General features: G+C 52.6%; 1 protein-coding gene and 1 long non-coding RNA gene across 5 annotated transcripts; one reads left to right on the top strand and one right to left on the bottom strand.

The window, feature by feature from the left end:
• Positions 1 to 6,502: 6,502 nt before the first annotated feature.
• LOC308483947 lies at positions 6,503 to 13,142 on the bottom strand. 2 transcript variants are annotated; one of them, XR_013989842.1, is made up of 4 exons: positions 13,044 to 13,142; positions 12,252 to 12,491; positions 10,869 to 10,973; positions 6,503 to 8,070 (listed from the first exon to the last, which is right to left on the bottom strand). It is a non-coding gene; the product is annotated as an uncharacterized lncRNA (long non-coding RNA). The 2 variants fall into 2 exon arrangements; XR_013989843.1 differs by lacking the exon at positions 10,869 to 10,973.
• Positions 13,143 to 13,436: 294 nt separating this feature from the next.
• Positions 13,437 to 22,058, top strand: POU3F1 (POU class 3 homeobox 1). 3 transcript variants are annotated; one of them, XM_081018328.1, is made up of 4 exons: positions 13,437 to 15,090; positions 17,102 to 17,175; positions 20,212 to 20,429; positions 20,982 to 22,058. In XM_081018328.1, exon 1 carries the CDS (start codon positions 13,504 to 13,506, stop codon positions 14,731 to 14,733), a length of 1,230 nt encoding a protein of 409 aa, XP_080874454.1. In that variant the 5' UTR covers positions 13,437 to 13,503; the 3' UTR covers positions 14,734 to 15,090; positions 17,102 to 17,175; positions 20,212 to 20,429; positions 20,982 to 22,058. The 3 variants fall into 3 exon arrangements, with proteins under 3 accessions (XP_080874454.1, XP_080874452.1, XP_080874453.1); XM_081018326.1 differs by having other exon boundaries at positions 20,212 to 22,058; XM_081018327.1 differs by lacking the exon at positions 17,102 to 17,175 and having other exon boundaries at positions 20,212 to 22,058.
• The last annotated feature ends 294 nt before the right edge of the window (positions 22,059 to 22,352 follow it).

Raw genomic sequence — 22,352 nt, 5'->3', positions numbered from 1 at the left:
TCAGGTTAAGAACGGACCTCCAGAACGAATTAAGTACTTAACCTGAGGTACCACTGTATTGCTTAAAAAAAAAAAAGTTTTCAATAGTTGTTTTTACATGTTTTTACTGATAACTTTATTGTTTTGTTTTCTTCGTAAACTGCTTCCTGGCAAGACCATCCATGACAACCAGCCTCACCCTTCTGCAGCACAGAGAGCTTTCCTTGCTGAAATGTGGCAGGTCTTCAGGCTGGAGGGAAGTTTCTGGTTTCAGCCTCCTCTCTGCTCCAGAACAGCATCTTTGCCTCCACAAGTCTCTGGTCCCTGCAAGCATCCAGGGTACCGACTCCCACCCTGTCTCTCCCCCCTCTTTACCGTCAACTGCAGGCTTTGCATAGCTGGTGGTGCTCGGAGTGTGTCACCACCAGCGCGATGCAATCTGAGACACAGCTTGCTTTTCTGCATCTCAGATCTCAGGGCTGAGCCGCAAACTGTACATGACACAACTAAATTAATATTTAAAAATAATTACTTGCTGCCTGGAGGTAAACAGAAAAAGGGCAAATAATTGATAGCAGAGGGACTGGCAAACTCCAAGTCTGTCGAGTGTTTGTGATGAGCTGAGGAGGTTCAAAGGGGTTGCGTGCTGGCGGCTCTGAGGAAAGGGTGGTTTTTCCCCCAGAGATCAATCAAAGGCACACATACAGCACCCCAGTCCCACCCAGCCCCCATTTGGGTCTCGGCTGCATTCAGTGGGACTTCTGTACAATTCAGGCAGTTCTAGAACTCAAGGCACACAACTTTTATCCTGAAGATATTCTAAGAGGAGGGGAAGTAGAGGGGTTGTCCCTCTGCCCAGCGACATCTCAAGGAGGAGAACAGATGCTCTCAGCCAGATATTATGCTTACCAAAGACAACAAATAATTTTTTGTTGCCTGAACGACTAATGCATTTATTACGGCATTGATGTTTGTTGCAACAATTGTCCCTTTGGAAATTTAGGATTAGGGATGTTTCCCATTTCTTGAGCACTTCCAAAAGTGTAAAGCTTGTTACAATTTGCATCTGAAATTATGTCAAGTATTGGGAAGGGAATAAAATCTTTTCAGTTAAGGAATGGTACGTTAGCAGCACAATTCTGTAAATGTCTCGTTATACTAGCATGCACATATATAATGAAATTTGGAACTCATTTATACAAAATACAGTAGGCTTAAAAGTGTAACTATTAACTGTTAACAATTGTTATAGTGAGATACTATACCCTTTCTTTCTTTCTTTCTTTCTGACTGTCTTTACTTTTTTAAAAATACATTTTATGTTTTATATTTATGTTTATGTTTTATATGTTTTATATTTTTTTAAAAATAAACAAATTAGCAAAGGTGAAAAAGAAAAACTGTTGTTTGGGGCTTACTCTAAAGTAAATGGGTATTGGATTATATGGCAGATGTGGGTGCATTAGCTCATTCTTGCTGCTGCTTAACAAATTATTACACCAATGGATGCTAAGACTCACATCTGTGAGGAGGAAGGAGGAGGGGAAGGGGCATCTTGTGCCTACCAAGTCAAGTCCAACTTCCGTATGAGGACAGGCAGAATTTTGCCACCACCCACATGCCTTTGCTGGATGCAGCTCAAGCTGAATGGCCTATTTTGCCTCACCACTGACAAGAGACAAGGATGGTGCCCCCCCACCCCTCCCCCACCCTCCCTTCCAGACTCTGAAGCCTCTTTCTGTCATTGAAAGTGTGCATGTGCATCAGAAGATGGGGCAGCCCTTGCCAGAGGTGCACAGCCTAGTGACTGGAAGAAGCAGGAGGCAAGAGGCCTCATTAGGGCTGCCAGCTCAGAACTGAGGCCTTGGCTGTGTACGGTTCAGCCTTGTCCAAATAGCTGCTGCTGGGAGTTGATTGAACAGGGAACCAAAATTATCTTCCCGGAGCCAGCCTCCCTCCAGTGAATCCAATTGCCTCTGGAGCCCTCTAGAGAGAGTGTGTGGCCCCCGCCCCCACCCCCGGAAGCAACAGGGACCTTCTGCTGGGGGAACATCAGCACCCACCTGTGCGAACCGCTCTCTGGCACCTTCTGCCACCTGGATTCGCTCCTCACCCCCGGTGGGTTATCAGTGTGACGCCAGGCATGGGATTGGCTGTCATTAATAATACATGAGACTGCCACTTGCTGGCTGGGTGCTCTGGCACCCTCTGCCGCAGAATCACCACACGGAGTGCAGGCAGAAAAGGGGCACCTGCAAGCTCCGAGAAATTGCTTTTTAAAAATAATGTGCCAAGAGAAGCCAGCGGGACTGTCTAGGGCTTTGCATGGAATGTCACTGATATGACTGTCTGACTGCTCAGGGCAGTGACCTCCTGGCGCTCAGGCATAGAGTTGCAAGGGATTCCCAAGAGCATCATCTAGTCCAAATCCTCAGTGCAGGAATCACAATTGAAGAATCCCTGACGGATGACCATTCCAACCTCTGCTTAGGAGCCTCAAATGAAGGAGAGTCCACCTCCTTCCAAGGGAATCCCTTCCGCTGTCGAACTGCTCTTACTGGTGGGCCTGTTCCCTGGAGGCCAAGGTGGCTGACCTGGAAAAGCTAAGAGAGGCACAGAGGTTGGTGAGTGAGGGCTTTCAGGATGTTATACCCGTGTCCTGCTTCAAGGGTGACAGCTCCTCTGCCGTCATGAAGCTGGAACATGTGCAGGGGAGGGCAACCAAGGTGATCAAGGGTCAGCAGTGTGAGAGAGCCAGTGTGGTATAGTGGTTAAGAGCGGTGGACTCGTAATCTGGTGAACCGGGTTCGTGTCTCCGCTCCTCCACATGCAGCTGCTGGGTGATCTTGGGCTAGTCACACTTCTCTGAAGTCTCTCAGCCCCACTCACCTCACAGAGTGTTTGTTGTGGATGAGGAAGGGAAAGGAGATTGTTAGCCGTTTTGAGAGTCCTTCGGGTAGTGATAAAGCGGGATATCAAATCCAAACTCTTCTTCTACAAACCAAGCCTTATGAGGAATGGCTGGGGGAGCTGGGTTTGTTTATCCTGGTAAAGAGGAGACTGAGAAGAGCAATGATAGTCATCTTCAGGTATCTAAAGGGCTGTCACATGGAAGAAGGAGCAAGCTTCCCCCCCCCCCCCCATGTTCTGGAGGGCAGGACCTAAACCAATGGATTAAAGTTACAAAAATGAGTTTCTGACTAAACTTCCAAAAGAAGTTTGGTTAAGTGTTGTTTGACAGTGGAACGGACTCCCTTGGAAAGTGATTAACTCTCCTTTATTGGAGGTTTTTAAACAGAGCTTGGATGGCCGTCTGTCATGGATGCTTTAGTCGTGATTCCTGCATTGCAGGGGGATGGACTAGATGGCCCTCAGGGTTCCTTCCAACTCTACAATTCTCTATGATTCTATGAGTCAATAATGGTGCATTAATGTTGGATTTATACTGGGCCACCCACACCTCATTCTGCTTTCTTAGTTGTTCTGCAATGCTTCCCCACAATTGCCATCTGGAGAGGCCCTTTTGCACAGTACCCCACAAAAGTGGGACAAAAAATACACCAGAACATTTATTTATTTCTTTTTATTAAATTTATATCCCACCTTGTGCTCAAAGGAGCCCAGGGTGGCAAACATGTCTGTGAATTTTTAAAAAAATCAATTAAAATAAAAACATATTTAAAACATTTTTTTAAAAAAGTTCAAAACAACACAATAAAGCTTCTTTTTAAAAAAAGGAAAAACTTTTCACTTCCGGTTTGAAAAGTTGCAAGAATTTAACAGGAAACTCTGGGGTGTTGCTCCTGTTGCAAGTGAAGCAGGATGGCAGGCTTTCACAAGTGCAAGTAGATGTGGGTATGATAACATCGTAAGCGAGACAGGGAGCCTCTCCGTGCTGCTCAGATCCCACCCCAATGCTTCCCAGGCGAAAGAATGAACCGCAACAGCCTTGGGCTTTCACCCTCCCTAGAGCCAGGATTCCCCCCACTCCCTAGATCAGATTAATTGCGCATGTTGCCTCATAGAGATGGTTGCTCTGCCAGCAGTTTTAGGGGAGAGACTCAGGCAGGAGGGAGCACCTCAGTTAAGCAATGCAGGATGGGTGGGGCCTGGGAGCTCCATCAGCATTTCCAGAGAAGGGGTCCTGGAGCAGAGAAATAACTGAAGGCAGCTTGTTTTAGAAGTGCCGCCACTGCCATAGCCCCTACACTATGGACCAGGCCACTTGAGCCAACTTTTGCCAGGACATCAAACCCTCCACCAGATACTTGCAGAGCCAGCCTGCAAGGGGCAATGGTTCAGCCCTACGTACTTCTCACAGAATCGTACTTGTGATTCCTGTATGGTAGGGGGTGGACGACATGTCCCTTCAAACTCTGCAGGTTCTATGATTCTATGAAGCATGAAGGCAAAGTCATGCCACCTCTCCATCCCTTGAGGACAGGAAGAACTATGAGCTTTTCCTGCGTTAACTACCGGGGTAACAGGGCTCGCACAGTGATTGTTTTTCCATGAGGTTGCCCCAGCCAGCATTCCTCAGGGGTCATGGGAGTTGCAGTCTTGTAATGTCCGGAGGACCTCAGGTTCTCCACCTCTGGCCTAGAAGAATACCACCACTCCTACAGCTTTCCAAATAACTACTAGCCCATGATGGCCTCTCCTCAGAATCCAGGGGACATGGGAGAGGAGGGGAACAGGAGTGTCATGTTGACATCGCTCAGTGGCCTTGTGTCTTCCCAGTGACCAGAGGCAAGGAGAGGGGGGGGCAGTGGCCCATCTTCCCATCATGAGAACACAAGAAGATCCTGCTGGACCAGGCGAATGGCCCATCTAGTCCAGCATCCTGTTCTCACAGTGGCCAACCAGATACCCCCAAAAAGGAAACCCGTGAGCAGGATTCAGGCCCAAGAGCAACACTCTTCTGTCCTGTGGTTTACAGAAGCTGGCATTCCGAAGCATTGCTGCTTCCAACTGTAGAGGCAGAGCAGAGCCACCCATACCTGTAGACCTCTCGCCACTTTCCCAGGCCACCACTGAGCTCTGGAAACGGCTCTCAGGCAGCCACCGCCACCAGGAGGATGAAAAGCTCAAGAGCTGCAGCAAGAGCAGCCAAGTAGCGCATCATCACCAGCACCATCTCCTCCACCACCAGCACCACGGGCGAGTTCAGGCTGGAAGAGAAGCCAGTTCCTCCTCGGGGCCTCTTTGACAGCAGTGGGAGTTTGTTGGCGAAACACAGGATGAGAAAGACGAGTTGCGGAGCAGATCTCGGCTCCAGCAAGACGGGTTTGAGAAGTCCTGGGCCTCTGCCAAGGAGGCCCTTGCAACACGCACATCTCAGAGGCAGAACGAAGCAGAGGGAAACTGCTGGGATCCTGGCGTGGAAACAGCGCTGGCAACACCCTCCGAGAAGCCACTGACAGATGCCTCAGACGCAACTTTTCCATCCCATAAGTGATTAACCGCCACGTCACAAAATGAGGTGGGGGGTGGGATGTGTGTTTGTGTGTGTGTCTAAGGGTGACTGTTTTTCACTGTGTGCACTGAGATTCACATATCTGTAGTGGGAAATCTCCTCTTGTTTCCCTTCACGTATTCCTTCAAAGTGCATATTAAGTTAAGCCACGTGGAATCCAGTTAGGTGCTCTCCAAATACAGTGGACCCTCTGGATACAAATTTAATTCATTCTGGGGGTCCGTGCGCACCCTGAAAAATCTGTATACAGAGGCACCGCTTCTGCGCACACGCATGGCATGATAGAGCACTTCTGTGCATGCGCGAGTGGTGAAACCTGGAAAAATACTTCCAGGTTTGCCGCTTTCGCAAACCAAAGTTTACGTTACTCGAGAGTAACATAACCTGAGGGTCTACTGTATGAAGAGGATGCAAAGGCACCTGGTGACTTAATTGTCTCTTTCTACCAATTTATTAATTTATTTATTTATTTATTTATTTTTATTTTAAAAAATTGATATACTGCTATGTCATATCTATCTATCTATCTATCTATCTATCTATCTATCTATCTATCACAGGCATAGGCAATCTAAGACCCGGAAGCGGCCCATGGGGATCATTTAACCGGCCCATGGACCCCTGCTGCCCACTCGGTTGGCTCCCATGTGCCGTGCTAAACTGGCGCAGAGCAGAGCAGAGATCACTTTCTGCAATGCTGGCCAGCTTCCCATTGGCTGCAAGAAGCTCCTGCAGCCAATGGGAAGCTGCGAACACCTCCTCCACACCGGAAGGAGTGGAAATGGTGTTTGTGTGCACGCACAAACACACACACTGGCCCACCGTGGTGTCTGCAGGATCGTGAACTGGCTCATGCCCCCAAAACGTTGCCAACCCCTGATCTATCATCTATCTATCTATCTATCTCAAAGCAGTTTACAGCCATAAACCGTAAAAACCATAGGTTAAAAACCAGAAAAAGGTTGAACGAGTTAAGAACCAACTTCAGTTAACCTTTGCGGAAGGATGTGTTCCGAATTGCCTGCATAGGCCTGGCAGAATAGAAAATTTTCAAGCAAGTGTTTTATTTGCACATTGACAAGCAGAGGGTTAAAAAGTAGAGGCAAGTGGGACACCTCTTGCAGGCAGAGACCCATTTCCCAGGGATCTGACAGCCAAACACATAACAACGCTGGACATTTAGGAAGCAAATCCTTAACACTGAGTGACTTTGGGCCAGTTACTGCCTCTCAGCCTAACCAACACCACAGGGTTGTTGTGGGAATTAAATGAGATGGGGCAGAGCCAAGTGCGCGCAGGGGGAGGTGGGATAGAAATGCAGTAAGTAAATCAATAAATGAGGGGATTGGAGGAACCCGCAAGTCTTGCTCTACGGATCAACATTTTTAACCATGCAGCTGCTGGAGCATAGCAGGGAGTGAAGGTAACACCTTGGTGGTCCCTCCCAAGGATGGATCCCCTGTTTCTATTCCCTCTCAGCCCCATATATTGTGCCCAACGATCCAAGCCATGTGGGCCTGCAGTACTTAAGGGCCCCCCATGTGGGACCACAGCCTGAAAGGTACGGGTCACTCAAGCAGAACTGAAAAATAGGCTGCAGGATTATCTTAATATATCATTTTTTAAAAATTGCGTTTTATCATTTTGGGTGGGAGCTTCCCAGAGAACAATGGTATTGGTGTGGGAGGGTGTGCAGCCAAAATCAGAAATACATGATGGCTAGACGGTCACTAACAGAGGCAATGGCACCATGGAGGGGACCACACATAGAGGGGACTCTATGATGTCACACCTGCAAACCTGGTGGCGGGAAAAAGAAAATGCATTAATCCCTATCTCTTCCTTCCTGCACTTACTCTTTTCCTGCCTGCAATGGGGGAAGACTTCTCTTTGTTTTCCTCCAGACAGCAATCTCTATTTTGAACTGGACTGTGGATATCTGTAACATTTTAAGGATTGTTTCTTGCCTGGTTTTCATCTGTTGGATCCTGGCAAGACCTTTGATGTGAGTAAACTTTGTTTACTAAACGGTCCGAGAGTGACATTTTTGTTAAACATAAAACAGGGAGAAGATAATCCAAGTCTGCCTAAAGCATCCTTGGATATCACAATTGTTCCAGAAGGTTATGCAACCTTGTCCTAATAGCATCCAGAGGTAAGCTGCACATGGATGGTGATTTTTAACTCTGCTGAAATAGATATTTGTATTCTCACACGAGCGAGAAAGAGGAAGTATGATTACTAAATAAAATATCCTCTCCTACTCATCTAAATCCATCCAACAATTGGGTGTCCTTATATACAGCAAACAATTTAAAACAACAACAGAGCTGCAGCCTCTGAGACAGGAAGGTGTGATATCCCAGCTCCATGAGCCTGGCTTGGTCAAATGTTTGCTCAGCTTGATGCCTGCTTGGCTTCTTGAGAGAGTCTGCACATACCTGTACAAAGGGAAAACTACCCGCAAAGCCACAGAAGGAGTTTGTGGTTGATCTGAGATGTTCACCTGAGCCCCCAGCTCATCGTGCTCCTGACTCAGCTTCCACACAACGGCCCTGTGAGGAGCAAGACAAAGAAGTTGTTGCCGTTCCCCCAACAAATCTGAGTTGTGCTTCCTAGGAGGAATAAAAGAGGGAGGATTGTGTGAATTGTTACTGTGGCACACACACACACACACACACACATCCTTGCATGAATCCAGCTGGTAAGATGATCATGAAAAGCACCAATTCCACAGTGGCATGTATGGACAAACCAATTATCCATGTTCAGAATGGTTGGGCAGTGGAAGGTGAGTGAAGTGCAATTTGAAGCAAGCATAGGTGAGTGCTTTACTCCCGAGCAAGCAACAGCCGCCAACTTAGATCTTTTAAGCCAATGAAATGTGCCTGAAGGATTTGGAGCAAGCTGCATAAGGCAACCAGACTTCATCAGAGGCGGCCTAGACTTTAAAAATATATATAAATACTGCCCTTCACCTGAAGATCGCAGGGTGGTTTACAATATAGAAACACTTAAATGCACAACACAGTAACAAACAAGAACAATACCCCCCCTTTCCCTTGCATTTTACACCTCATGCTCAGGGCTCCTTTGCTGAGGGAGGACACCTTTGTGTGACAGACCTTGGCATCTGATAGCCCATCATGGACATCATGGATGATGAGACACCACTCTTCACCCTTCTCACCCTCCAGGTGATCTATGCAGGTTCTGAACTTTTATTAAACCCTTTTTAAATGGTTTAATAAAAGGGGAGCCCTTGTGTGCTTATGTAGTCCTTTTAAAAAGTCTGCCATTCTCCCACTTCCTCAAAGATTCTCCACCATTTTGCATTCTAGCAGACCCCCTTCTCTCTTTCCCCTCTCCTCTCTCCCAGAACTCTTTACTTAAATTAACATTTATACCCCATCTTTCTTTGCAGACAGATACTAGGCAGCTCAGAGGGAAACAACAATGCAAAGCCAGAAGCAGCAAAATCACCAATTCTGAAAGCTATACTAAAAAACGTCCCAGAAATTGAACCATTTTGAAAAGCAAGGGGGACACGCACACACAAAGCTAGAGCCAGCTATTGCTCAGCCCAGTTCTCCAAAGGACCTCCCCACCGCAGTGGGTTCACATGGAGATATTTTTGTAAAACAAAACAAAAACACCTGGGGACAAGAGCAGCCAAAGCCAGAGCAGCGGGTCGTCAGCACCAACTTCTGGAAGGACACAAAAGGGCACTGCCAGACCCATCCCAGGACTATCTCAGGAAGGAGTTTACAGGGATGTCCAGGGCACTTCCTTGAAAATAAATAAATCCCAAAGTCCATTCCTGGCTTGTGGGATCTTTGCTTTGTTTCCCGCAAGCACCCCAAGATCTGTTCATCGGCCTAAACCAAGTGCAAAAGACAAATGCTTTGCGTCAAAGCATCTCGAGGGCAGGAGCTTCGCCTGAGTGCCCAGAACTGAAGACAGCTCACAAGGCTGCGGCGCAAACCTCCACTCCAGGCTCGCCTCGCTCTCTCGGCAGCCAGGCTCGTTTTGCTGTTGAGCAATGCTGCCTCTCAGCCTAACCTGCTTCTTGCCTCTCCTGCAGGAAGCAATGACAGATCTCGCCCCCCCCCCCAAACCTTTCGGGTTGCTCGTGCCTTTTCCCTCCTTCCACTTTAGAGGCTATATTCCTGAGCCCCCACGCCACACACACAGAAGCCGCTTCTTCGGCACTCGCGTCCCAGTAGTGATCAAAAGAGCCTCTGAGCATGTGTAGAGTGCCCACTAGCCAACCACTGCACAACCGAGAGCCACCCCAGGCCCTGTCCGCAGCCGCCGAGCGCGGCCCGCCTGGAGTTGCCTCCCCGAAGGCGGGCTGACTGGCGCTTGTGCTCCTGCTTTTAACCTCCGCGAGAATTTTCTTCTTCAGAGCGAGACAAACGCTCCCCTCGCGCCCTTGCCCAGAGGCGAAGGCTGGCGCGAAGAAGCCGCTTGGCTGTCCTGTCCCCTCCGCAGGCCACATTTTATCCGCAGAAGAAACCTGCGAGGTAGGCTAAGACCGAGAGGGAGTGAGCTTCATGGCTCGAGTCCACTCCTCTTGTTCGCCTTGCCTTCTTCCTTCGGGCTGCAGATCTGGCATCGAACCGGAGCCGGCGCTGCCGGAAACGCTCCGGAGCGGCGGAAAGGGACGCCCGCGGGCGCTCCTTCCAGGCGACTCGGCGCGAGCGACGCTCCGGGGAGATTCTCAGGCTAGTGCGGCGGCAGGATTGGCGCTGAAGCCCTAGGAGCCGCCGCAGCAGGCAGGCCTGCTAAAGCCCCCGACCCGACCCCAACTGACCAACATGGCGGGGGTCGAGCTCAGCTGCCCTCCTTGTCGCTGGAAGCCGCGTTGGAGAGGAGCTGAGCACCACCCCTGTGGTTTCTGCCCCCGACCTCCGTGAGGCTCTCTCAAGCAATCGCCCTCTGCCTCTTCACCGGCGTGGAAACAGCTACAGAAAGAGAAAGTTGGAAGGAACTCAGAGGGCCGTCTTGTCCAGCCCCCTGCTATGCAGGAATCCCAGCACAGAATCTTTGCCCTAGCCGTGCGTGGGCAGTCTGCACGATTGTAAAGTCTGGGACTGGGAGGCATCGGAACCGGGGGAGCGGGCGAGTGGTGCCCCCCAGCCCAGCAGCCGTGAAGTATTTTGGCCAGCCACTAGCTTTCAGCTTAACCTACCCCGCAGGGTTGCTGGGAGGATGAAAAGGGAAAAGGAGGAGCACATGCAACGACTTCAGCTTCTCGAAGGAAAACAGGTTATTCACCAATGCATATATAAACAAATATTGCTCTTTATTAACGCGGGAGGGGGGCTCTTTTCACTCCGAAGCTGGCAGGAAGCTAAGCTGGTGACCCAGAGAATGAAGGTCTCATTCATACAACCGCTCATTAACTCACCAGTGACTCACGTGCCATCCTGTGCCCGTGAGGATGGACAGTCTGTGAGTCATTGGCCTTGGTGGCTCCTAAGGTGATAGGGTGGTTCCATCGCATCCGTTCCCGCTGAGAAGCAGCACAAACACGATTTGCATAAGGTCAATAAACACATCCTGACGTGGCTGTAGGCTGCGGAGGGATTGGGGCACAAGGGCCAAAGATAAGGCGCGGGGGGGCATCTCATCCCACCCTCCTTGTGAGCAAGAAACCAAAACAAGTTAGACCCCCAACTCTGAGATGATGGGAGCCCCCACCCGCCCCCACCTCTCCAACCGCTTGGCCTAGTTTTGCCCAACAAGCATTTCCGCCTGTGTCCTGCTGCTGCCGTCTGGGGAGAGTGTGAAAGTTGTAGGGGAGGGGGGTGACTGCGCGCTGCTCTAAACTGCTTGAGGAAAGGGTGGCCAGGGAAGGGAAAAAATCCCTTTTAATTTTTTTATTATTATTATTACATTTACATCCCACATTTTTCTCTCTCCAAGGAATTCAAGGTGGCAAACACATTTCCCCCCCCCCATCTCATTTATCCCCCAAAACAACAACCCTGTGAGGTAGGTTAGGCTGAGAGGTGGCGACTGGTCCGCCAAGGACACCTAGTGAGCCTCATAGCCCAGTAGGAATTTTAACCCTGGTTTCTTCCAGGTCCTAGTCCGACACTACCCGTTACACAACACTGCCCGGTTTTTAGATGGGGGCCACCTTGATGCTGGAACTCAGTTCTCCCGGCGCTGCCCGTTCCGTGCTGGGAAGACCCAATGTGTGCCCTGCAGGCAGGAGCGCCCCTCTCCCCTCTTCCAGGGCCAACTCCTAAATAAAGTTCCCAATGGAAAACGGCCGGAGGAGCCCGGAGTCCTGAACCCGGATCTGGCAGGTGGGCACTGGAAAGCGAAGCCTTCACGAGGGGGTGGAATAAAACCTGAAACGTTTGTGCTCCTTCCAGCTTCCTGCATGGCAGTGATGCGAAGGAAGGGCTGAGCTCCATAAACGTGGTCCAAGGTGAGTCTCTGCCCCGCTCAGCATGCGGAGGGCGCACCTGGAGTGGCTCAGAAGCCCAGCACACCCTCATAAAAGCAGCTGGGAGGATCCTCTCATCCCCACGGCGTCCCCCATTCTGCAAAGGGAGTTGGGGGAGGAAGGGAACCTCAGCAACACACGAGCCCCTTATCCCATCTTCTCCAACCCAGAACCATCAGACAACTATGGCAGCCCTTTCTAGAAACAAGTGACAGGAGAGAGAATTGTAGAGTTGGAAGGGACCGCAAGGGTCATCTAGTCCAACCCCCCGCAATGCAGGAATCGCAACTAATGATTCTATGAGAGATGGCCACCCGACCTCTGCTTACAAACCTCCAATGAAGGAGAGTCCACCACCTTCCGAAGGAGCCCGTTCCTCTGCCGAGCATCTCTTGCCGTCAGAAAGTTCTTCCTAATGTTAAGTCGGAATCTCCTTTCTTGTCATTTGAATCCATTGGTTGCTAGTGCCTAGGATTTACGCTTCTGTCAGCAAGCTTTGGAGAGTAAGGGCCAAACCCGCTCTGGGAAGCTCAAACTCCTTCTGCTTCTCAGAGGAAGCCGTGCGCGGCAGAGCTGTGGAAACAGACATCAGCATCAGGAATGCGGGCAAGGGGGCGAAACTAGGCACTCACCCAGCGCTGTGGCCTCAGGGCGCTCCCTCTCCAGATCCCATCCAGATCCCACTGCGGAGACAATTCCCGGAGAACCAAACATGCCTGAGAAAAGGACATCGAGAGCTTTGGGCGAGGAGAAGGGCCGGCTTGCTCCCCTTCGGCCTCGCTCCGGAGCAGAGGCGCCCTCTCGGCCTCTCGCAGGCACGTTCCCTCCAAATTGGAGAGGAAGGTACACCCCGCTCCGCCCGGCAGTTTTGCCAAATCGTGGGCCCTACAGTTGTTATGGGGCCGTCACAAAAGCGGGCCGAACTCTTCTTCACCCCCGAAATTCTCTCCCCCCTTCCTCCACGCGAGACCCTCAGGCCCGAAAAGGAGAGAGAAGCTGGGCAACGACGCGAGGAAACCCCCCGCCCCGAGTCTGAGATAGGACCCGTCTGGAGGGACAGGAGTGTGTCTCTCCCCCCCCCCCAAAAAAAAAGACCCTAGTGCCAACCCCAGCCGGCAGACTCACCGGGGCAGCGGCGGAGCAGGGGGAACCGGCGCCCGAGCTCCGGGAGGCTCCGCAGAAGCGGCGCGATTGCTAGGGCGCCGGCGACCCCGCGCTGACTGGCTGGCTGGCTCTCGCGTCGCGTCCCGTCCCGTCCAGCAGGTGCTGCCGCCTCCGCGGCCGCGCCGCTCCCCCCACGCGCTGAGTGGCCGAGCGGCGCGCCCGGCGCGCCTTCCCGCTCCAATCACGGCCGGCGCCGGCAGACGGGGCGGGGGCGTCTCCCTTCGCCGGGGGCGCCCTATGGAGGTGCGGTGCGGGCTGCCAGTCGCGGGTGGCGGAGCCAATGGGGCGCGCGTGGGGGAGTGGCCGCGCGTGGGGCCGAGCCGGGACTCTAAAGCGCGTCCCCCCGCCGAGGGGGCCCCAGTGAGAGGCGCGCTGCGCGGGCCAGCCGACGACCCGACCCCACGCGGAAGCAGCTGCCGCCATGGCCACCACCACGGCGCAATACCTGCCGCGCGGCAGCCCCCTCCTGGCTGTGCCCACGCCGGACGCCGAGCGCCTTCACCAGGGCCCCACGTACCGCGAGGTGCAGAAGATGATGCACCACGAGTACCTACAGGGCCTGGCCGCCACGCCGGGGCACCCTATCGGCAGCCTCCCGCACCATCAGTGGCTGCCAGGCGCCACTGGAGACTGGGGCGGCGGCGGCGGCGGGGGGACCCACCTGGAGCACGCCAAAGGGGGCGGCGCGGGCCCGCGAGGAGACCTCGACGGCTTCCACTCGCGCTCACACCTGGTGCACCAGCAAGCGGGCGGCGGAGGAGGCGGCGGCGGAGCGCACTGGGGGCAGGGGGCTCCCGCGCATCACCTGGGCGGTTGCCCCTCGGCCATGTCCCCGACGGCCGCCGGCGGGCACCAGGCGCTGCTCTACTCTCAGGCGGCCTACCCGGGGCTGAACGGGATGCTGGGCCCGCAGGCACCTGCCTTGCACCTGCCCCATGGCCACGCGCCCCACGGCGGTCACCACCAGCACCATCCGCACCAGCACGAGGAGGCGGAGGCGGCGCACCTGGAGGGCTCCCCGCCGCACCTGGGCCACGCGGGGGGCCACGAGCCGGGGTCGGCGGCGTCGGACGAGGAGGCGCCCAGCTCGGACGACCTGGAGCAGTTCGCCAAGCAGTTTAAGCAGCGGCGCATCAAGCTGGGCTTCACGCAGGCCGACGTGGGGCTGGCGCTGGGCACCCTGTACGGCAACGTCTTCTCGCAGACGACCATCTGCCGCTTCGAGGCGCTGCAGCTGAGCTTCAAGAACATGTGCAAGCTGAAGCCGCTGCTCAACAAGTGGCTGGAGGAGACCGACTCCAGCACGGGCAGCCCGGCCAGCCTGGACAAGATCGCGGCGCAGGGCCGCAAGCGCAAGAAGCGCACCTCCATCGAGGTGGGCGTCAAGGGCGCGCTCGAGAGCCACTTCCTCAAATGCCCCAAGCCCTCGGCTCACGAGATCACCTCGCTGGCCGACACGCTCCAGCTGGAGAAGGAGGTGGTACGCGTCTGGTTCTGCAACCGGCGGCAGAAGGAGAAGCGCATGACGCCCGTCGCCGCACCGCACGCGCCCGCCATGGACCAGGACCTTTACGCGCAGGGCGCCGACGCCTCGCCGACGCTCCAGCACCACCATCAGCACCCGCACACGCTCCAGAGCCCCGGGCAATGACTCGGCCCGGGCGGGGACGGCTCCCGAGGACTGGACTGGCCTGCCTGGGACTGGCTGCGGGACCTGCCCGCAGGGCCAACGGACTGCGCCCTCGGGGGCCGGCCGAGAGAGCCCCCGGCGCGGCCCTAGGACAGACAGATGGCCGAGCCGCCCCGCCCGACGACGACGACGCCGGACCGGGCAAGCGGCAGCAGAGCGCGCAGAGGCGCGTTAATTTATTCCTACGCCTGCTGGCGACCGACTCTCTTTCTAATTTAAAGTCTCTGTATTTATTTGAAACTCCACCGACCGAACCTGGAGCAGCAACAGCAACAGCAGCAGCCTTATGGCCGGCGGGAGAGACGCGAGAGGCCCAAGGTTTGAGCTGGATGCGGTTTCTTCTTGCGGGGGGCGGGGGCGGAGGGGCGCAACCTCTATTGCCAGCCGGGCGGTGTCTGGGAGAGGCCGCCTGGGCTCCCCAAAGCGACCCACAAGGGACCCGGCGCTCGCTTCCACTTTGCCCCTTGAATCCGGCAGGCGCGGAGGTTGAGGGACCGGGTCCGAACTGCCAGCACCCGACTCCCGCCCTGGCCCGTTGTGACTTCCCTTTGCTCGCACGCCAGGCCCGCCCCGGAGCCGGGGCCCGTCTGTTGGGCCGGGTCTGCCTCTGTATCATCCTGCTCCGTTTTTATTTATGTTACAGCCAATATTTTATTACTCGCATAAAACATTTATCCAGGAACCCGCCTCGTGTCTTTTTCTTTTTTGTCCCCATAAGCGCCGGGAAAGAGGAGGAGGAAGGTAGGGCAGGGCAGGACAGGGCGCGAGGCAGCTTCCAAGGCGGCGATGGAGACTCTGGACTCGGGCAGGATTAAGGCGCAGGGGCCCCTGAGACGGCTCTCGCTTCCCGCAGCCCCAGAGGTTTTCTTTCCTGCCCCCCCCCCGCCCCCACTGCCTTAAATGTCCCTCCAACGGTGAAAAAATTCTCCAGTGCCCCCGCTGAGACCCAGCGCCGGCCCCCTCAGGCCTACAGGAAGCGGCGGCGACCTCAGTCGGGCCGTGCGTTTGGCTCTCTCGGTTTCCCCAGAAAACGGTATTCTCCGGTCCACCAGGGTTGCTGAAGAAAGGGCCCGCTGCTCTTTGAATGCCCCCGAGGGTTCCTCAACTTCCCTGGGAGGCAGCCATGGGCTGCGGGCATCTCTAGCCGGTCCCGCTCGGGCGAGCAGAGCCGGACCGTACACAGGCGCTCGCTGGCCGGGTCAGGGCCGCTCACCTGCCTGCCTGGTCTCCGCTTCCCCACGGAGGCCCCTTCTCCGTCCTCGAAGCGCTTCGGGGTGGCAGCGAGGCGCTCCTCCCGGGTGCAGAGAGCCCTTCCCAGTAGATTAGGAGGTTGTCGGGACGAAGCCGGCCGGGGAAGGCTAGTTCAGTTCAGGCTTGCCAACGAGGTTGCGAAAAAGTCAGTGGAATGCGAGGCGACATTTTTTGTTTTGTTTTGTTTTCCTGCTGGGACCTCTCGGTCCAGCTTTGTGGTCATTGCGGAAAAGTTCTTTCTTTCTGGAGGGTTTTGAACTCTCCCTTTTCAGCGGCTGCCGCGGGGGGCGAGAAATCCTGCCCCCACTGGCCGAATCTTTTGTTATGTAGGAGCCTGGACCAATTTGGAATCCCCGCAGGGCAATAATTCACCAAGTAAAAACAATCTAGCAAACACTTTTAAGACAACAGCCTTTGAAAAAAGTTCTTAGATTATACAGTGAACTAATTGAAACTGGGTGGTGAACTTTCAAATTGGCGGTTAGCTCATTTTATTTAGGACAATGCTATAGATGCCTGCGTGAGCTCAGTGAGGCATGGGCACAGAGAAGCGTAAGTAGGAGCGCAGCCGTCTGAATGCGCTTCTATGCCACCTTATCCGCTCATTTCTTCAAGGTGGCGCTTGTAAAACGAGGAGCCCTCAGTGGTCTGAGGCCGATCCAAGAGAAAGTTCTCCTTGCCTGAGCCTCACTGAAATGAAAGGGCGACCCAGAGGGCGGGGAGGGAAGCAGACAGACCCCCTACTCCCCAGCCTAGGCCATCTGTCTACTGGTTCCCCTGAATTCTGCTGCGCCACACGCAGCTCCAAAATTCGCCATTGTCTCCTGGTGACGCCGCTGCCGGGGTCACTTTCTGGCATAATCCGCCTGCTCGCGCTTGATGCAAATGAACACATTTCAGAGTAAAGGAGAGAACATGCATTGGAAATCTGCTTCCCTCTCTGGATTGCTTTTGTCTTCCTTTTGATAATGCAAATGCCCAGGCGGAAATGAAAATGCAACTTAAAAGAAAGAAAAGAAAACCCCAGAAAAGTCAAGGAGACTCATTCAAAGTGTTTGTTTCGCTGCTGTATCTCCAGGTCAGGGAGAGTTTGCGGTGGAATCTGATAGCCCAAGTGGGGAAGAGTTTAAGGCGCATCACTGGGGGAAGATGGTAAGTCTTTTTGGAGTTAGTCAGTCGCATGGCCTTCCTCCTCCTCCCCGCTATTCACATATTGAAAATGCAGAATCCGAGAGGGGAACCAGAGGACCCGCAGTCCGCAAAGTCGGCTGTGAATTAGCACGAGAGAAGCCGGTAAGGGGCAGGAAGCCCCTCCCTCGCCCACCTCAAGCCAGCCTCAGGCCCTGCTGCTTTCTCCGTCCTTCAGTCTGCACCCCCGCCCCGCCGCCTTTCAGTCTTTCGAGGCCACCCAGGGAGCCCTTTTCCTCTCTTTTCTGTGCTGTCAAAGGTCGTTTTAAGACAACTTTTGTTTAGCCCTGAAATGGTATTTCGTGCGAAAGGCACGACTCGACCAGGGTTGCTGGTGCTGGGGGGGCGGGGGGTTGTCTTTTTTTTTGCTTGGGTTTTTCTCTAAGCTGCCGGAAAGCTGCGCTGAAGGGACCCTCTTTTGGGGGAACCAGCAGCGCGCCCCGATGCGGCTCTTCGGCAGAGTCACTTTCTAGAGTTGTCTCTGCCGGGATGGGGCTTGCTAGTGGCGGGGAGTGGAAGGTGCTGAGCCCCACAACGCCGGTTGCTTTCTCCACTCCCCGCGAAGAAGACGAGGCCCCTCTCCTTGCGTGAAAAAAGAAGCCCTTTGCAAGAGATGGGGGGACTAAGGGAACTCTGTCCAGCTTTTTTCCGCTAAGAAGTCAGAGGAAGGGACGTCTTGGTCGCTCTGCTTAGGCGAGCGGGCTTTCTTGGGGCGGGCCAGAGGAGAAGAAGGCCGGGAGTCTTCGCTTCCAGGCAGCGGCCTCCTCTTCCCTTTGGGAACGTGGGGGCAGCCTCTGGAGACGTGGAGGGGGCCGGGGTGGCGAACCAACCCTTTGGGAAGCCTTTCGAGGCTGGCGATCAAGCCCCATCGACTGGCGCCTTCCCCGTTTCCCTCCCCAGGATCCTCCTTTGTTGGGGAGGAGAGCTGACCGCTCCAGCCCCTTCATTACCGGGGTACCCCTCTCTTCTGTATCCCGAAGGCTTCTTCTGACGCAAATGGGGGCCATGCGAGAGCAGAGGGCGGCTCCCTTTGTCTCCCCAACAGTCCCAACACCCCGATTTTCTTCTTTCCAGGGGAAAGGGTCTTTCATGTCCCCATGCCCCCCCCCCGCGTTCTGGCCCATCGTGGAACTGAGCCCTCTCCCCGCCCATCTGCTGCCCCCCCCCCCCACTGAGGCGCGCAAAGAACCGGCTGCTTCCTTATTGCCACCTTTCCAGAGAAGATGCGCCTCGTCGGCCAGTTGTGTGCCTGGTGGCCCTGTGAGCTGAATGACTTATGGAGCCGGCAGCTACCTCAGCTGTGGTGGGTCTCATGGACTTGTCCAAAGGGGCCCTCGAGTGTGCGAAAGTGCATTGTCCCCCAGGGTCACGGCGGGGGGGGGGGGCGTTTCTGTGAAGACAGAGTGCCCCCTACCGCCTGGCAAAGGAAGCGCAGCAGAATACTAGGTCACTCTGGCAATTTGTGGGGCGTTGCGGGGGGCGGGGGTGCTTCTACTGGAAGCAGAATATAAATGAGTTGGTAAGTTCCATCAGCTCACGAATGTTGATGAGACGGAAAGCAGGTTTCGGAGTGATATGGAATTCTGGACACATAAGATGCCTCGGGAAGGGAGGCGGCGACGTGGCTTTTTTTTAGGCAGCTGTTTCTGAGCGTGGGGAAGATCCAGGCTAGTTCAGGCCACTGGCTTCCAGACATTTGCTCTTGTCCGGCTGCTGTTAAGCAAGGCCCCCCCCCCTTCATTGTCATGAGCCATTTTCTTTTCTGACGGGCTCCAAAATCTTTACATTGTGAGAGGAGAGGGAAGGGAGGGGGCGCTCAATCCGTGGCAACCAAAAGGCAGCACTAAGCCCCCTTCTCCTACCCCCACCACGCCCCACTGCGCCAAACCGTGTCCTTGTGAGCCAAACTGGGCTTTGTGGATGCCACCAGACGCGGCACCGTGTCCCGTCCTCTCACACCTCCGCCAATGGCGCGCTGCTGCTGCTTCTGCCACCACTGCACAAATATAAATAGACGGTGCCTGCAGCTTAATCAGGTGTTTTCCTCGGTGACTCACATCAGCTCTATCTGCAAAAGTTTCAATTAGATCTAATAAGAGCGGGCTTTGTTGCTGTGAGTAATCACAGGAAGAGCTGGGGAATTGGGAGGCTGCAAAGGCAGCATTAAAGTGCGCCGGGCTCGGCTTGCGGGGAGGAATAATGCGCGTGTTAAATCAGGCCTCCTGCATAATTCATGCCACTCGGTATCACGTCCCCTTTTCCCGGGTTGCCCTAAACCGATGTGGCTTCCCATAAAGCCCAGGATCATTGTCTGTGGTTGCTGGAGGTGCTTCCCCAGCAGCAGGACAGGCTCTGGGGCGGCGGCTGATGCTGCTCCTCGCTCTGGGCTTTAAGTGGAACAAAAAAAGGGCTTTCCTGGGTCATATTTCTGGTCACCGGTGCAGAAATGCCCAAAGGCTTAGCTCCAGCATTCAGTTCCCTTTTGCTTCCCACAGACAGTGGCCCTTTCTCATTCTGTGGGTAGTGGAATGCTGTTCACAAGTACAAAGATTTAAATGAGCAGACATAGGATTTCCTTCTAATGATGAGCTTTTTATTTTTATATTAAATTGTGCTCTTCGGGCCACAATGGTTAAAATGTTGTTTTTCAATTTCCCTCTTTCCAGCAGTAGCCCTTTACAAGGAATGATGCATTTCTCACTTGTTTTAAACAACTGTAACCTTTTAAACATAACCATTATTGGAGTATTATTCTCCGTGTTTTCATGAAATGAGCTAGAAAATGTGTTTTATTTATTCATGAGGATATCGTGAATTGCACTTAGGACATTTCAATTCAATTAAAATGTACGTGTGCATAATTTTATAATAGTTAATTTGAACTAAAATAAAATAAAATAACTGGATACACAAGATTAAAATAAATTAAATACCAGGAAGTCTTTTTGCAAAAACTAGAATTCGGAGAAGTCAAAAGCAAATTCCCACCCCACCCCCCAGGTAATAACTTAAAGGACATCTGCTGGAGGGCGGGGGGACAGTTCTCATGGTGCTGCGATCTTAAACTGAGTTGTCAGTATCTGAAATTCTTTGCTTAACTTTGCCTTTGCCTGAACTGCCATGAATGTTGCTATAAACTGCGCACAAAAGAAAAGTTAAGCATTTCGAAGGATTCTTGACAGAACTGGAAAAAAATGCACCACACTTGGGAAAAAAAGGTATCATTATTTGAATTACAATCATTTTTCCCCCCTCTTTTAATTTCATTTGTTAAAATGGAGTTTGAAATTCAAGGAGCTCTTATGGATACAACATAAACAGTTCCTTGTTATTCTTAAGGATTTTAATTGTAATCTTGTAATCCAGGTTTTTAATTTTAAAATGGTCAGAAAGGGGATATATTTAAATTTACATGTATTTCTAAATTATTTGGACATGTGTTTAGGTCTGTTTCTAAATGATTTGTGAAGCTGCACAGAGCCCACTTGCAGCTCTGTAGTTTCAGGTCCTCAATTCTGGCCATGCATTTGGAGAAAGAAGAGGAATGCCTCTCTCCCACCTCCTGTCCTGTGGCAAGTCTCTGATGGAGGGGTTTTGGTGCAAACTCTTTGGCTGCTACAGCCCTTTCTCCTTGACTTGGGAGGAGTCACCCCCACAAAGCACTCTATAAGCCTGAGCTGAAGGACAAGAACTGGACAGCGGTGGCAAGCTTTGATTAAAGCCCAAATTCCTCGCAACATCTTCATTCTGTTTTGTTTTTCACCCTGAAGGTTTTCAAATGTCTGCCACTGAAAGATGCCCCAAAGGGTCCCTGTGGAAAGGGCTGTTTTCTTCTCCTTTGCTGTGTTGGGGCAGGCCAGGGTGGCAGGCAGAGTGTCCTCCATGCAAGTTTATCACCCCATTTCCTCCAGTATAAACAAAGTCAAACAGAACTAGAATGCATCGTCTTTGGGAATAGGTTTCTAGGGATAACCTTTACGCAGAAATGTTTCTTGTTCGTACCTATTTTGTTTTTAACAAATGTTGTGGGTTGCTGTTTTTTTTAAAAAACATATATATATATCCTGCCTTCCTATATAAAAACATGCAACGTGAAGTTTGGAACATCTTAGTTTGTAAAAAGTAATATGAAATGGGGTGCACACACATGATAGAGGGGTGTAAAATTGTGAATGGCATAGAGGAAGTGGAGAGATGGAAGTTCTCTGGCCCCCAACATTCTCATAATAGCACAGGAACTCAGTGGGGGGGGGGGGTTTGAAGGACGCTTCTTCACACAGCACCCAATTAGACTGTGGGAGTTGCTCCCACACAGTGTGGTGTTGGCCATATTGTGGGGCTTTGGCCTAAAGGAGGATCAGGCAAATCCAAGTCATGGTATCTGCCTCCAGCCTCTAAGAGCAGAGAGCCATGCCTCTCAAGGCCAGTTGCTATGGATGAATGGGGAACAAGAGCCCTTTTCCCCACGGACTGCCTGTCAGCTTCCGAGGGGCATCTGGTTAGTCACTGTGGAAACAGGATTTATTTATCACTTATTTATTTTAAAATGTACACTGCGGTATCATTTTATAAAAATATAAAATCAAAGCAATTTACAGCAATAAAAACATAAAACTATAAAGCTAAAAACTGCCATGAATTAACCATCGTGGAGGAGTGCATTCCGAAATGCCTGGTGGAATAGAAAAGTTTTCATTTAAAAGTTGGCACAGAAGGCGACTGCTGAACCTCTATTGGCAGAGTATTCCACAGCGCTGGGCCCATGATACTAATGGCCAATGACACTGAAGAATGATGCTGGCCTAGCAGCAAGCCCTTTGGTCTGATCCTACAGCCAGGCTCATCCTTCCACCACCTCCCGGGCAGGAACATGGAGCAATCTGGCAGCTGATGGCAATTTTGTTTTAATTTTCCTTTGACTTTTCCACGCCAGAGTTTGCTCCGCTCTAGGGGGGGAAGAGCTGCAAATTGCCAGCTCTGCGAGCTTTTCTGCCCGACTCTCAATCCATCGGCTCAGTCTGCTGCAGAATACAAATATTGCTGGAGGAAGATTAAAAACAGGCCTGGAATGGCAAGCAGCTATAACTCTTTCCCTTCACACCAGAAGTTCTTGGCTGTCAACATTCTAAGGGTGAGAACAA

This window comes from Podarcis pityusensis (assembly GCF_964106645.2).
Source record: "Podarcis pityusensis genome assembly, chromosome: 8".
Lineage (NCBI taxonomy): Eukaryota > Metazoa > Chordata > Lepidosauria > Squamata > Lacertidae > Podarcis > Podarcis pityusensis.
The sequence above is the reverse complement of the archived record's forward strand: the minus strand, read 5'-3'. Positions and strand labels throughout refer to the sequence as shown.